This window comes from Hemiscyllium ocellatum, chromosome 4 (assembly GCF_020745735.1).
Source record: "Hemiscyllium ocellatum isolate sHemOce1 chromosome 4, sHemOce1.pat.X.cur, whole genome shotgun sequence".
Lineage (NCBI taxonomy): Eukaryota > Metazoa > Chordata > Chondrichthyes > Orectolobiformes > Hemiscylliidae > Hemiscyllium > Hemiscyllium ocellatum.
Window position 1 is genome coordinate 140,226,222 of NC_083404.1, and position 16,045 is coordinate 140,242,266.

The 16,045-nt window shown below is 44.4% G+C and overlaps 1 protein-coding gene across 1 annotated transcript in view; it reads right to left on the bottom strand.

Moving 5' to 3' along the window:
- Positions 1 to 16,045, bottom strand: part of LOC132815125 (laminin subunit alpha-3-like) — a 364,209-nt gene that overhangs the window by 140,044 nt on the left and 208,120 nt on the right. Inside the window, exons 35-37 of the mRNA XM_060823918.1 lie at positions 13,708 to 13,912; positions 6,591 to 6,735; positions 537 to 677 (exon numbers count right to left, since the gene is read on the bottom strand). Of these exons, the coding sequence (XP_060679901.1) occupies positions 537 to 677; positions 6,591 to 6,735; positions 13,708 to 13,912 (491 nt within the window). The remainder of the gene's footprint in view (positions 1 to 536; positions 678 to 6,590; positions 6,736 to 13,707; positions 13,913 to 16,045) is intronic.

The following is a 16,045-nucleotide window of genomic DNA, read 5'->3' on the forward strand; positions in this document are numbered from 1 at the left end:
CTACTGTCTTTATACTCTTCTAAGGATTCACTCGATCTATCCTGTCTATAGCTGATATATGCTTCCTTCTTTTACTTAACCAAACCCTCAATTTCTTTAGTCATCCAGTATTCCCCATCCCTGCCAGCCCAGCCTTTCAATCGAACAGGAATTTACTGTCTCTGGACTCATTATCTCATTTCTGAAGGCTTCCCATTTTCCAGCCATCCCTTTACCTGTGAACATTTGACCCCAATCAGCTTTTGAAAGTTCTTTCCTAATACTGTCAAAATTGGCCTTTCTCCAATTTAGAACTTCACCTTCTAGATGTGGTCTATCCTTTTCCATCATTGTTTTAAAACTAATAGAATTATGGTCGCTGGCCCCAAAATGCTTCCCTACTCAGTTACCTGTCCCGCTTTATTTTCCAAGCGTTTACCTAAAATATTTCTAATCGAAATTCTCAACTTTAAAAAAATCTAATTATTATACTCACTTCAGTGCTAAACACAAATTTGGAAAAATTTTAAAATGACAATTTGTATTTCTTCACTCACTTTAGTCCTGGACTTATCAGAACTTCGACACTCATTCGTTATTCCAAAGCAAAAGCAGCTGGTGCAGCCTTTGGGATTGGCTGGATCGAGATAGAATGAACCAGGTCGACAGATATCACACTGTGCACCAATTACATTCTCCTAAAATGAGGAAAGTAGAAGAATTTACAGTTGTATCAGAAATGTTATTTGTCATGTTGAATATAATGTTTAAGTCACTCTGTGATAATTGCATTTCAATGTTCAACAGGCCTAGCTGTGCAAAGACAGGAGTTAATATTTCAGATCAATCATTACAGTTCTCTCTCCCACTGCTTGGACTGTTGAGCACTTCCAGCATTTCCTGTTTCTATGTTGCTTTCCAGCAGCTGTTGAAATTTGCTTTATTCAGAGTATTTTAACATTAAATGCACAATCAGCATAGATTAAAGTGAGAAAGAACGAATACAAAGACTAAAGATCAATCACTCAATATACAATCTGGGCAACAATCAAAGCCAAGCTGCACTCGGCTCTAGTAGTTAGATATCTACAGGAACCTCCATGCCATCTCTAACAAGTGCAAGAAGCTCATAAACATCTTTATTATTAAGAGTTTGATCATCTATTCCACTGCTTTAGTTGTATTGCTTCCATTTTCTCATTCAGCAAGCCAAATCTATCTCAACCTGCCTGAGTCTGCCCCTTTTGTCTAGTTTCTCTCCTATCTTCTCACTCCATGTGCTCATTCTGAACCCAACAGGACCAAATCCTGCTCTTTCCATTCCACTTATCAATCACATCATCTGACGCTGACATTCTTCCGTTCCTATAAAACCCTTGAACCTGCTGTCTGAATTACAAACAGATCATTCCTGATCCATATCTTAACTCCATCTGGTTTCCATATCCCTTAATATCATTATCCACCAATAATAATTAACCTCAATCCTGAAATGTTTCTAATGTTCCTCAGCCTCCACAGTTTGCAATCTCCCAGTCTCTCAAATTGAAAATTAAAATTCATGCAATCGATTCAGATGATCATGGTACACAGCTCAGAATGTAAAAAATAGTTTTAATGGAAACTAGGAATAGTTGGGGAAAGAAATCGCTTGTAGGGGTAATCTATAGATGCCCAAAACATAACAATGAAATAGTAACAAGTATATGAGCTGAGGTGGTGATAACCTAGTGGTATTATCGTGAGACATGCACTGAGGGTGGCAAGGATATGAAATGTACTCAGGGTGGGGGATTTCAATGTCCACCACCAAGAGTGACTCAGTGGCAATATTACTGATCGAGCTGGTCGGGTCCTTAAGGATTAGCTGCTGGACTGGATTTGTGACAGGTGATGAAGGAACCAACAAGACGTAAAAACACACTTGCCCTCATCCTTTCTGTCCATGACAGTATCGGTAAGAGTGACCACTGCATAGTCCTCATGAAGAAGAAGTCCCATCTTCACATTGAGAACATCCTCCATCATGTTATATGGCATTATCACCATGCTAAATGGGACAGACTTTGAACAGCAGTACACTTGTACTCTAGTACAATCTACAACCTCATGGTCTGGCATCTCCCCCACTCAACCATTACCATCAAGCCAGGGGATCAACCCTGGTTCAATGGAGGAGGGCATGCCAGGAGCAATAACTAGCATAAGTGAAAATGAGATATCAACCTGGTGATGCTACCAAACAGGACTATTTGCATGTCAAACAGCATAAGCGGCAAGTGAATGATCTGTTGGCCCAACCAATGGATCAGATCTAAGCTTTGCAGCTCTGCTACATCTAATCATGAATGGTGGTCAACAATTAGAGGAGGAGGCTCCATAAATGATGTAAGAGCCCAGCACATCATTGCAAAAGATAAGGCTGAAGCATTTGCAGCTAACTTCAGCCAGAAGTGTCGAGTGGGCAATTCATCTCAGCCTCCTCTAGCGGTCCCCAGCAATACAGATACCAGTCTTCAGCCAATTCAATTCACTCCACATGAAGGTTGGAAACACTAGATACTGCAAAGACTATGGGCCCTGACAACGTATTGAAGAATTGTTCCCCAGTATTACTGCTCCCCTAGCCATATTATTCCAGTACAGTTACAACACTGGCATCTACCCAATAATGTGGAAAATGTCCCAGGTATGTCTTGTACACAAAAGCACATAAATCTAACTGGGCCAATTACCCCCTATCACTACAGTGGCTATCATCAGTAAAGTGATGGAAGATGTCATCAACTATCAAGCAGCTATCAAGCAGCACCTGCTCAGCAATAACCTGCTCAGTGACCCTAGTTTGGGTTCTGCCACTTTGACATTCAATAATGCTACTATCACTGAATTATCAACCAACGTGGGGTCACCATTGATCAGAAATTCAACTGGATTCATCACATGAACACAGTGGCTACAAAAGCAGGTCAGAGGCTAGCATTACTGTGGTGAGTAACTCACCTGCTGACTCCTCAAAGCCTCTCCACCATGGGGCTGCACCCAGCCATGCAAGTGGGGAGTATACCACCACAGTCTTGACTTGTGCCTTGTAGAAGATGAAGAGGCTTTGGGAGTCATAACCCTTACTTTTAAATCCAAATCATTAATGTATGCCATAAATAGCAAGGGTCTGAGCACTGGATCCCATGGAACCCCACAGGAAAGAAATTTTCATTCACGGAAACTGCAACCCATCAATGCTTTCACATGCATTTTCTTTGCTTTTCTAATTTCCTTTTTTGGTTCACTACTTTACTTTTAATAGTCCTCTTGGTATCTGCCATATGCTTCTCTTTTTTTTTAGACTTACAGTGTGGAAACAGGCCCTTCGGCCCAACAAGTCCACACCGACCCGCCGAAGCGCAACCCACCCATACCCCTACATTTACCCCTTACCTAACACTACGGGCAATTTAGCCTGGCCAATTCACCTGACCCGCACATCTTTGTGACTGTGGGAGGAAACCGGAGCACCCGGAGGAAACCCACGCAGACACGGGGAGAACGTGCAAACTCCACACAGTCAGTCGCCTGAGTCGGGAATTGAACCCGGGTCTACAGGCGCTGTGAGGCAGCAGTGCTAACCACTGTGCCACCGTGCCGCCCTTTATTCTCTTAATCCTAACCTTTGTGTCCCTCGACATTCAAGGGTTCTCCAACCAGTCTTAGTCCCTCCCTTTTGTATTTATAGGAATATATTTACCCTGTACTCTTGCTAGTTCCTTGTTGCATACCTCCCACTGTTCTGACAGTTATATCTGCAAGGAACTGTTGGACCACTTGGACCAAATCATTTCAATAAAATGATCCATTCTCCAACTTAGAATTTTTATTTCTGGCATCTTCCTATTCTTATCCATAGCTATCCTGAAATCTACTGATGGTCACTATGAACACGATGCTCCCCTACTGATGTGTCCACAGAATTTTGGAATTTTGAAATTTAGCATGCTACCAAGGACAAGGGATTTTAATTACGTGAACAAAGTGGGGGTGCTGGTCCTGAGGGGAGGTGTTTGAAATTATGAACAGTTGAGATGAGTTGGACAGCTCTTTCAATGAGCTGGCACAGGATTGACAGACTGAATAATCCCCTTATGTGCTTTGATTCTCTCCTCTTCATATTTAATAGGTTAAATCTCCATTAAAATAGAAAGGAAAGAAATAATAAGGAATTACTTAGGCTCTGTGTTAATATTTACTCTGTATAATGTAAAAAAAACACATTATTTCTTTTAATTAAAGTTTAATCTTTGTTGCTTTAATTTGTTATTTTTTTCCACAACTGACGTTGGAATCTTTCCTTTTTCTCTGGCTCTGCTTGGCAACTCTCCTAATGGCCAACCAATCTGAAACTGAGCCGTGGCGGACGTAGACACAATCTGTTACTGTAAACACATCCATAATACTGAAAAATTCTGAAGCATGTGAGGAGTGGCTATTGTAAACAAAAGGTTAGTCATTGCATGGTTCTTTATCAATCTACAGACTGCTCTTGCAACAGGATGCAGAAAATTACTAAAAAAAACCAAGTTTCTGGAATTTTGGCTATGGTAAAGATTAAAGAGATTGTTTTTATTTTTTAAACAGACAAGTGTAAGTGGCGATTTAATGGAAGATAGCGATTTTTGAGATTTGTAGCTCAGGTTGATGATAAGTATGTAAGTTAACTCACTGAGCTAGAAGGTTTGTTTTCAGATGTTTCATCACCATGGTAACATCATCAGTGAGAGTCTCTGGTGAAGCGCTGGTGGTATGTCCCGCCTCTCTGTTTATAGGCCTTGGTTTCTAAAGGTGGGTGATATCATTTCCGGTTCTTTTCTTTTTTTCTCAAGGGGAGGTCGATGGGGTCGAAATCAATGTGTTTACTGATGGAGTTCTGGTTAGAGTGCCAGGCCTCTAAGAATTCTCGTGCATGTCTTTGTTTTGCCTGTCCTAGGATGTGTGTGTTGTCCCAGTCACAGTGGGTGTCCTTCTTTGTCTGTGTGCATGGAAACTCTCACTGATGATGTTACTTAGTATGGTGACGAAACATCTGAAAACAAACTTTCAAGCTCAGCGAGCTAAGTTATATACTTACTTATTAAAAGTTTTCAAAATAACAGAGGGTATGGGGTGGGATTGATAGGGGTTGGGGAAATCCAAAATTGTTGAGGAACTTACAGTTTACTGACAGAGAGGAACCAAAGGAAATCAGTATTAATAGGGAAATGGTGTTGGGAAACTAATGGGCCTGAAAGCTGATAAATCCCATAGCATAATAATCTACAGCCCAGAGTACTTAAGGAAAAGGCACTAAAATAGTGAATGCTTCAGAATATTTCAAAATTCTATATAATTCTGTTCCTAAGGATTGCAGTGTAGCTAATGTAACCCCCATTATTTAAAAAAGGAGGTGGACAGAAAAAACAGAGAATTTTAGACCAGTTAGCCTGACATTGGTAGTGGGGGTCGTGCTCAAATCCTTTACAAAAGATTTAACAGTAGAGCAGTTTGAAAACAGTTACATGATTTGACAGAGTCAGCATGGATTTACGAAAGGGAAATCATGCTTGACAAACCTACTGGAATTTTGTAAGCGTGTGTCTGGTAGAGTTGATAAGGTGGAACTAGTGGGTGTGGTTTACTTAGACTTTCAGAAGGCTTTCAATAACGTCCGACATAAGAAATTAGCTTGCAAAATTAATGCAAATGGGATTGGGGTTAGTGTACTGAGATGGATATAGAATTGGGTGCAAGACCAGAAATGAAGAGGAGGAACTAATAAATGGATACTTTTCTGAATGGCAAATAGTGACTAATAGGGCACTGCAGGGATCAATGCTTGGATCCTAACTATTCACAATAATATAAATGATTTAGATGAGGAAACCAAATGTAATATTTCCAGGTTTGTAAGGGGCACAAAACTGGGTGGACGACTGAGCTAAGACGATGCAGCAAAGATGTTTCAGTTTGATCTAGACACGTTATGTGAATGGGAAAATGCATGGTAGATGAAGTATAATGTGTATAATGAGGTTATACACTCTGGGAGCAAATTTCAAAGGCAGATTATTATCTGAATAGCAATAGATTGGGAAAAGGGGGCAACAACGAGACCCAGTCATCCTTGTATTTCAGTTGCTGATAGTAGATGGTGATGAAGAAAACAAATGGTATGTTGGCCATCATAGTGAAAGCATCTGAGTACAGGGGCACAGATGTCTTACTGTAATTATACAGAGCCTTGGTGAGACCACATCTGGAGTATTGTGCACAGGTTTGGTTTCCTTTTCTGAGGAGGGATGTTCTGGTTTTGAGGGAGCGCAACAAAGGTTTGTCAGATGCTTCCTGACAGAGTGGAGGAAATAGATTTAACATACAAAAAGGAATTGGATAAATATTTGTTGGAAGAGCTATGGGAAAAGTACAGTTACAATGATACCTCTTCAATGAGACAATGATTAACAGGCCTCCATTTTAGTCAGATGATTCTCTAATATAAGAAATGGATCGTATGTCATGATTTCTTTGCAAAGTAATGCCATTTGTTCCATTACAATACATTTGAGAACCTTGAGACTGACCTTACAAAGACACTGTCCAGTTATGGGATCACACACACTTGGCTGTGTTGCTTCACGGTTACAGTTACAGCGAATGCAATCGGGGTAACGGGAGTAACCGATGGAACAGCGGTCACACTGGCGACCTGTTACTTTTGATTTGCATCTAAACAGAAAACGTACAAGAAATTGAGTTGCTCGGAAAAGGTCTAAGGAGCACATTTCTTTCTAAAATAATCAGACTCTTAGTATTTTCAAATACATGTCTAATGATAATGCAACTTTTAAAGAACCAAAGTGGCTGAATTTAATTGTATTTTTCCCCAAAGTCCATTTGCAGTCTGCATAATTAAAGATTTATATAGTATGTCTTTCACAACCTGAAGACACCTGAAAACTGCTACACATGATGATGAAGTACTTTAGACGCCTTAGTTGGTATTTTCTGCTTTTTGGTAAAGTGTGGCGGTAGATGTTTTTGCAAATGAGACACCTCTCCCCCCCACCCATGACCGACTCTTCTGAGAATGCTCAGCGACAATCAAGCTGTCCACCCAGAGGCATTTGCAGTGAGTCCCTCCCTGGGTGCTGGTCAGAGACTGTAGAGGACCAGACCACTGGCAATGGGGGGGGGGGGGGGACAGGTGACTTTTTGGAGTGAATCAAGAATTGTGTTGTGGAGTCATGGAGACAGAGGTGTTGGAGGCAGAATGGTGGGGGTAAGTAGGGTAACTTTCATCAATCAACCATACACCCTGGCAGTATGAGGAGAGCTACATATCTAGTGCCAACCCATATAACTATTTGCCCTTTCTGCCAATTTCCCTTCCACCTCTGGTTGAATTGACCAGATTTTCACCCAGTCAAGATGAATCAGGAGCCCTCTAAAAAAACCAATTTTCCTGAGTAGATCTTTAAGAGTTTGGGCTGGGCCAGGCTTTGAGCCAGTGCTCAGAATTGTTGACCTGGATGGCTCAGTTGTGGAGATGAACATTGCTAATCCTTCTACAAATTTCCTGTAGTTGGGCTAACTTTATACAAAATCCTGGTGCATCCAGACACTGGAAAATTTCAATAGCTGACACCACAAAGCACTTCAAACCACTTAACCTTCTGTAAACAAAAAGTCTGAAATTGATAACAAACATCAGATAGTCAGAGCTATCAATCAAAGAGGGACTTGAGTATTTCAGTCATGTAGGATCTCTCAGCCAAGTCTTGTCTGTATTCTTGGTTGACTACCCAGATAACCATTAGATTATTGGAATACCTGAGCTCCTGCTTGATTGACAACATTTAGTTAGAGGAGAAAGTGAGGACAGCAGATACTGGAGAGTCAGAGTCGAAAAGCGTGGAGTTGGAAAAACACAACAGCTCAGGCAGCATCCGAGGAGCAGGAGGTTGGTCATGTCAGGCATAAGCCTTTCATCAGGAATGTGGAGGGGGAAGGGGCTAAGAGATTAGTAGGAGGGCTGGTGGTAGGGGTGGGGAAGGTAGTTGGGAAGGCGATAGGTGGATGCAGGTTGCGGGGGGTAATTGTGATAGGTTGATGTGGAGGATGGAATGGATAGGTGGGAAGGAAAATGGACAGGTAAGACAGGTCAAGAAGATGGTGCAGAGATGGAGGGTTGGATCTGGGATGAGGTGGGGGCCTGGGAGATTTGGAAACTAGTGAAGTTGATGTTCATACCATGTGGTTGAAGGCTCCCAAGGTGGAAGATTAGGCATTCTTCCTCCTGTTGGTGGGTGGCATTGGTTTGGCAATGGAGGAGGCCTGGGAGGGTGTGGTCGGCCACAGGGCGGTGGGGTTTTTGGTGCGTATGTCCCACTGATGTTCACTGAAGTGCTCCACAACTTGGTGTCATGACTCCCCAATATAGAGGAGTCCACGTCAAGAGCAACGGACACAGTAGATAAGGTAGGTGGATGTGCAGGAAAATCTCTGCCAGATGTGAAAAGATCCTTGGCGGTCTTGGACGGAGGTGAGGAGGGAAGTGTGGGTGCAGGTTTTGCACCTTGTGTGGCGGCAAGGGAAGGTTTTAAGAGTGGAGGAGACAAAAGAAAACTGCAGATGCTATAATCCAAGGTAGACAAGCAACAGGTTAGAAGAACGCAGCAAGGCAGGCAGCATCAGGAGGTGGATAACTCATAGAGTCATAGCGATGTACAGCATGGAAACAGACCCTTCAGTCTAACCTGTCCATACCGACCAGATATCTCAATCCAATCTAGTCCCACCTGCCAGCACCCAGCCCATATCCATCCAAACTCTTCCTATTCATAAACCCATCCAAATGCCTCTTAAATGTTGCAATTGTACCAGCCTCCACCACTTCCTCTGGCATCTCATTCCATACACGTACCACCCTCTGCATGAAAAAGTTGCCTCTTAGGTCTATTTAATAACTTGCCCCTCTCACCCTAAACCTATGCCCTCTAGTTCTGGACACCCTAACACCAGGGAAAAGACTTTGCCTATTTACCCTATCCATGCCCCTCATAATTTTGTAAACTTCTATAAGGTCACCCCTCAGCCTCCGATGCTCCAGGGAAAACAGCCCCAGATTGTTCAGCCTCTCCCTACAGCTCAAATCCTCCAACCCTGGCAACATCCTTGTAAATCTTTTCTGAACTCTTCCAAGTTTCACAACATCTTTCCGATAGGAAGGTGACCAGAATTGCATGCAATATTCCAACAGTGGCCTAACCAATGTCCTGCACAGCCGAAACATGACCTCCCAATTCCTGTACTCAATACTCTGATCAATAAAACATACTAAACACCTTCTTCACTATCCTATCTACCTGTGACTCCACTTTCGAGGAAATATGAACCTGCACTCCAAGGTATCTTTGTTCAGCAACACTCCCTAGGACCTTACCATTAAGTGCATAAGTCCTGCTAAGATTTGCTTTCCCAAAATGCAGCACCTCACATTTATCTGAATTAAACTCCAGTAGCTACTACTCAGCCCATTGGCCCATCTGGTCAAGATCCTGTTGAAATCTGAGGTAATTCTCTTCGCTGTCCACTACACCTCCAAATTTGGTGTCATCTGCAAACTTACTAACTATATCTCTTAAGCTCACATCCAAATCATTTATATAAATGATGAAAAGTAGTGGACCCAGCACCGATCCTTATGGCACTCCAATGGTCACAGGCCTCCAATCTAAACATCAACCCTCCACCACCATCCTCTGTTTTCTACCTTTGAGCCAGTTCTGTATCCAAATGGCTAGGTTCTTCCTGTATTTCATGCGATCTAACTTTGCTAATCAGTCTCCTATGGGGAACCTTGTTGAACGTCTTACTGAAGTCCATATAGATCACATCTACCACTCTGCCCTCATCAATCCTCTTGTTACTTCCTCAAAAAACACAATCAAGTTTGTGAGACATGATTTCCCACGCATAAAGCCATGTTGACTATCCCTAATCAGTCCTTACCTTTCCCAATACATGCACATTCTGTCTCTCAGAATTCCCTCCAACAACCTACCTACCACAAACCTCAGGCTCACTGATCTAAAGTTCCCTGACTTGTCCTTACCACCTTTCTTAAATAGTGGTATCACATTAGCCAACTCCAGTCTTCCAGCACCTCACTTGTGACTATCGATGATACAAATATCTCAAGAAGCCCAGCAATCACATCCCTAGCTTCCCACAGAGTTCTAGAGCACACCTATCAAGTTCTGAGGATATATGCGTTTCCAGATCTCTAGCACTTCCTCCTCTGTAATATGGACATTTTAAAAAATGTCATAATCTATTTTCCTACATTCTATATCTTCCATGTCCATCTTTACAGTAAACACAGTAAACATAGGTGAACACAGGCAGAGTGCACAGCCTGGTTGGTCGCTGGAAAGAATAAATCCAGTTGGTGGCTGGAAGGAAGGATCAGTAAGTGGAAAAGCAGGGTGTGGGAGGAGTTGGGAAGGGAGTCAGGGGATGGGAAGGAAGGTTATTTGAAATTGGAGAACTCAATGTTTAGTCCTCTGAGCTGTAGGCTGGCCAGGTGGAAGATAAGATAATGTGCGAAGATTTGTAGCTCGGGTGCTCGTTGTTGTGGTTCTGTTCGCCGAGCTGGAAGTTTTTGTTGCAAACGTTTCGTCCCCTGGCTAGGAGACATCATCAGTGCTCTGGAGCCTCCTGCGAAGCGCTTCTTTGAAGAAACATCAAAGAAGCGCTTTGCAGGAGGCTCCAGAGCACTGATGATGTCTCCTAGCCACGGGACGAAACTTTTGCAACAAAAACTTCCAGCTCGGCGAACAGAACCACAACAAGATAAGATAATTTTCAGTCTGATTCACTATGGCAATGATGGAGGCTGGGGATGATCATGTTGGAGAGGGAATGGGAAGGGGAATTGAAATGGGCAGTGATTGGGAGGTCAGGCTGGCCCTTACAGGCCCAGCTGAGATACTTGGTGAAACGTTCCTGTCATTTAGGTTTGGTCCCACCAGAGTAGAGAAGACCACATTGGGAGCACCGATACAGTAAACCAGGTTGGAGGAGAGACAGGTGACCTCTGCCTCACCTGGAAGGACTGTTTGGGGCCTGGGATGGAAATGAGAAGGGTGGTGTGCCAGCAGATTCTGCATCTTCTATGGTTACAGGGCAAGGTACCTGAGGGTTTGGGGGGGCGCAGTTGGTAGGGAGAGTTGGTAGGTGCGAACCTTGGAGTAACGAACACTGGCCGTCTGATTTTTTTTCTCTATCAAATTGATATTCTTCATTTAAACCAAGTTAAGCAGTTTAAAGTGTCTTGTGGATTTCAGCTGATGAAACCTTAAAAGATCTAAATGATTCACATTTTATAGGACTGCAATGATTGGAGTTTTTTATTACATAAAGGAAAGTCATCAAAGATTATTCCAGGGTCCATCACTTCTGTACAACGTATACTGGGTGTAATACTGGGTGAAAGGGATTGAAAGTGCCATGGGGGACATGGGGGCTGATGAGGAGTTGTTTGAGTGGTTCGTACCTTTGCTTGAGACACGATGTGGCATGGATGGAGGGGGGTGTGGTGAGGGAGTAAGACCATAAGACATAGGAGTGGAAGTAAGGCCATTCGGCCCATCAAGTCCACTCCGCCATTCAATCATGGCTGATGGGCATTTCAACTCCACCTGCATTCTCCCCGTAGCCATTAATTCCTTGTGACATCAAGAATTTATCAACCTCTGCCTTGAAGACATTTAGCGTCCCGGCCTCCACTGCACTCTGTGGCAATGAATTCCACAGGCCCACCACTTTCTGGCTGAAGAAATGTCTCCGCATTTCTGTTCTCAATTGACCCCCTCTAATTCTAAGGCTGTGTCCATGGGTCCTAGTCTCCTCGCCTAAAGGAAACAATTTCCTAGCGTCCACCCTTTCCTAGCCATGTATTATCTTGTAAGTTCCTATTAGATCTCCCCTTAATCTTCTAAACTCCAATGAATACAATCCCAGGATCCTCAGCCATTCCCCATATGTTAGACCTACCATTCCAGATCATCCGTGTGAATGTCTGCTGGACACGCTCCAGTGCCAGTATGTCCTTCCTGAGGTGTGGGGACCAAAACTGGACACAGTACTCCAAATGGGGCCTAACCAGAGCTTTATAAAGTTTCAGTAGCACAACGGTGCTTTTATATTCCAACCCTCTTGAGATAAATTACAACATTGCATTCGCTTTCTTAATCACGGACTCAACCTGCATGTTTACCTTTAGAGAATCCTCGACTAGCACTCCCAGATCCCTTTGTACTTTGGCTTTACTAATTTTCTCACCTTTTAGAAAGTAGTCCATGCTTGTATTCTTTTTTCCAAAGTGCAAGACCTCGCACTTGCTCACATTGAATTCCATCAGCCATTTCCTGGACCACTCTCCCTAACTGTCTAGATCCTTCTGTAGCCTCCCCACTTCCTCAGTACTACCTGCCTGTCCACCTAACTTTGTATCATCGGCAAACTTTGCTAGAATGCCCCCAGTCCCCTCATCCAGATCATTAATATATAACGTGAACAGCTGCGGCCCCAACACTGAACCCTGCGGGACACCGCTTATCACTGGCTGCCATTCCGAAAAAGAACCTTTTATCCCAACTCTCTGCCTTCTGTTAGACAGCCAATCCCCAATCCATACCAGTAGCTCACCTCGAACACCATGGGCCCTCACCTTGCTCAGCAGCCTCCCGTGTGGCACCTTATCAAAGGCCTATGAGGGAGTGTGAGGGAGTGTAATGGTGAGGGCAGAGCCTGTCTTATTTTACAGTCAGAAAGAAGTCCCATAGACTGAGGATGTCCTATTAACAACCTGCCTCCACACAGCCCCTGTGACTGTGTCTTAACTGCTTCAGGAGTCACCTGCCCCAATTTCAGCTGGAATCTACCGTTTCAGCTGGCAATGAAAATCATGTGAACAGAGCTCATATTTCTTGAAATGGGCATGAGAAACTGGGAGTTTTCCCAAGTTCCAGTACAAGCCTTGAGAATGAAAATCCAGCCCATAGTCTTAGGATAATTTAGAATTGAGATGAGGAGAAGCTTCTTCACTCAAAGGGTTATGAATCTTTGGCATATTCTTGGCCAGGGAACTGTGGATATTCAGTCATTGAGAATATTCAAGGCTGGGATTGACAGACTTTTAACTTTATGGGAATCAAGGGATATGGGGGAAGGCAAGAAACTGGGCATTGGTCAAATGTAAGTGAGGAAGGAGATTAACAGTGTTACTGAATGTTGGAGTAGGCTAGAAGGTTGAATGGTTGAATGTCTTTATGCTCCATTACTTGATTTCATATTTCATCCCGGAGGCACACCTCCAAAAGTGCAGCACTCCCTGCATGGCACATTCCAGACTCACACACTGCTTGGACTTTTAGAGGCAGGGAGCGGGCTTGCTGTCCAAACAGGATAATATGCATGTGAAGCAAACTGGGACATTCTACTACACTAGCTCACCATCACCTCCCCCAGGGAAATTGGGGCTTGGTAATGAATGCTGGGTTTCTTTCCTCCTCATCCCCTGAATGAATTAAAAGAAAGATGCCAGCAAAATACAAGCTGCTGTTGCTGCTTATGGCTAATTTTTTTCAGGAAAGCTGAGAAATGGAAGTATAGAATGAGTACAGTCTGACTTACCGACACTGCCCAGTTTGTCGGTTGCAGTCTGGGTTTGCAGGTTTAATGATTCCTTCTCGTGAGCAGTTGCACTTTGCACAGCCCATTAGAGGATGGTAACTGAAGGTCTGTTTCTCACATGTCTCGCACGAAGGTTTAACAGTCTGGGGAGGGCAGATGCATTGACCTGTGACCTCATCACACAGGCGTTTGCCACAATTGCAGGCTTAAGGTGAGATAAAAAAATGGGACAGGTTTGCTTCTTTTCCTCAATTCTTTATATAGCAAATAAAATTTGAATTCTTCTCATCGAATAGTAGATCAATTGTAAGATCACAAAACCGTAAGAAATGGGAACCGGAGTAGGCCATTCGGCCTCTCAAGCCTGCCCCACTATTTAATAGGATCATATCTGATTTAACATTCCTCATGTCCATTTTCCTGCTTGTTCCCCATAACCCATTATATCCTGATTAGTCAAGATACAATATCATACTAAATAATACAGACACAATTGGTAACATATTCTTAAAACAAAACTAAAAATTATACGCTAAGTGCACAGAAGTTATAATTTGAAAACAGGCCATTTGACCTAATGTATATTTAGGTTATGGTATGACAAGGCTGTGTCCATTCAATCAGGTTTATGTAGATTAGTTCTGAGAGGAAAAGGCTTTGGTCTTTGATTGTTGTCTCCAAAAGTTGACCAGGCCCTTCAAAAGGCCAACAATTCCATGAATTCATCCCTGTTGGGTGGTTTCATAGATGGAGGTGTTGTAGAAAATTCACTGGAATCATGTCAGCATGTGTGGGCTAGTCGTAGTAAAAAATGAGGTCTGCAGATGCTGGAGATCACAGCTGCAAATGTGTTGCTGGTCAAAGCACAGCAGGTTAGGCAGCATCTCAGGAATAGAGAATTCGACGTTTCGAGCATAAGCCCTTCATCAGGAATAAGAGAGAGAGAGCCAAGCCGGCTGAGATAAAAGGTAGGGAGGAGGGACTAGGGGGAGGGGCGATGGAGGTGGGATAGGTGGAAGGAGGTCAAGGTTAGGGTGATAGGCCGGAGTGGGGTGGGGGCGGAGAGGTCAGGAAGAGGATTGCAGGTTAGGAGGGCGGTGCTGAGTTGAGGGAACCGACTGAGACAAGGTGGGGGGAGGGGAAATGAGGAAGCTGGAGAAATCTGAATTCATACCTTGTGGTTGGAGGGTTCCCAGGCGGAAGATGAGGCGCTCCTCCTCCAGCCGTCGTGTAGTTGTGTTCTGCCGGTGGAGGAGTCCAAGGACCTGCATGTCCTCGGTGGAGTGGGAGGGGGAGTTAAAGTGTTGAGCCACGGGGTGATTGGGTTGGTTGGTTCGGGCGGCCCAGAGGTGTTCTCTGAAGCGTTCCGCAAGTAAGCGGCCTGTCTCACCAATATAGAGGAGGCCACATCGGGTGCAGCGGATGCAATAGATGATGTGTGTGGAGGTACAGGTGAACTTGTGGCGGATATGGAAGGATCCCTTGGGGCCTTGGAGGGAAGTGAGTGTGGAGGTGTGGGCGCAAGTTTTACATTTCCTGCGGTTGCAGGGGAAGGTGCCGGGGGTGGAGGTTGGGTTGGTGGGGGGTGTGGATCTGACAAGGGAGTCACGAAGGGAGTGGTCCTTGCGGAACGCTGATAGGGGAGGGGAGGGAAATATATCCTTGGTGGTGGGGTCCGTTTGGAGGTGGCGGAAATGGCGGCGGATAATACGTTGTATGCGCAGGTTGGTGGGGTGGTAGGTGAGAACCAGTGGGGTTCTGTCTTGGTGGCGGTTGGAGGAGCGGGGCTCAAGGGCGGAGGAGCGGGAAGTGGAGGAGATGCGGTGGAGGGCATCGTCGATCACGTCTGGGGGGAATCTGCGGTCCTTGAAGAAGGAGGCCATCTGGGTTGTGCGGTGTTGGAATTGGTCCTCCTGGGAGCAGATGCGGCGGAGACGAAGGAATTGGGAATATGGGATGGCGTTTTTACAGGGGGCAGGGTGGGAGGAGGTGTAGTCCAGGTAGCTGTGGGAGTCAGTCGGTTTATAATAGATGTCTGTGTTGAGTCGGTCGCCCTCCCACTCCACCGAGGACATGCAGGTCCTTGGACTCCTCCACCGGCAGAACACAACTACACGACGGCTGGAGGAGGAGCGCCTCATCTTCCGCCTGGGAACCCTCCAACCACAAGGTATGAATTCAGATTTCTCCAGCTTCCTCATTTCCCCTCCCCCCACCTTGTCTCAGTCGGTTCCCTCAACTCAGCACCGCCCTCCTAACCTGCAATCCTCTTCCTGACCTCTCCGCCCCCACCCCACTCCGGCCTATCACCCTCACCTTGACCTCCTTCCACCTATCC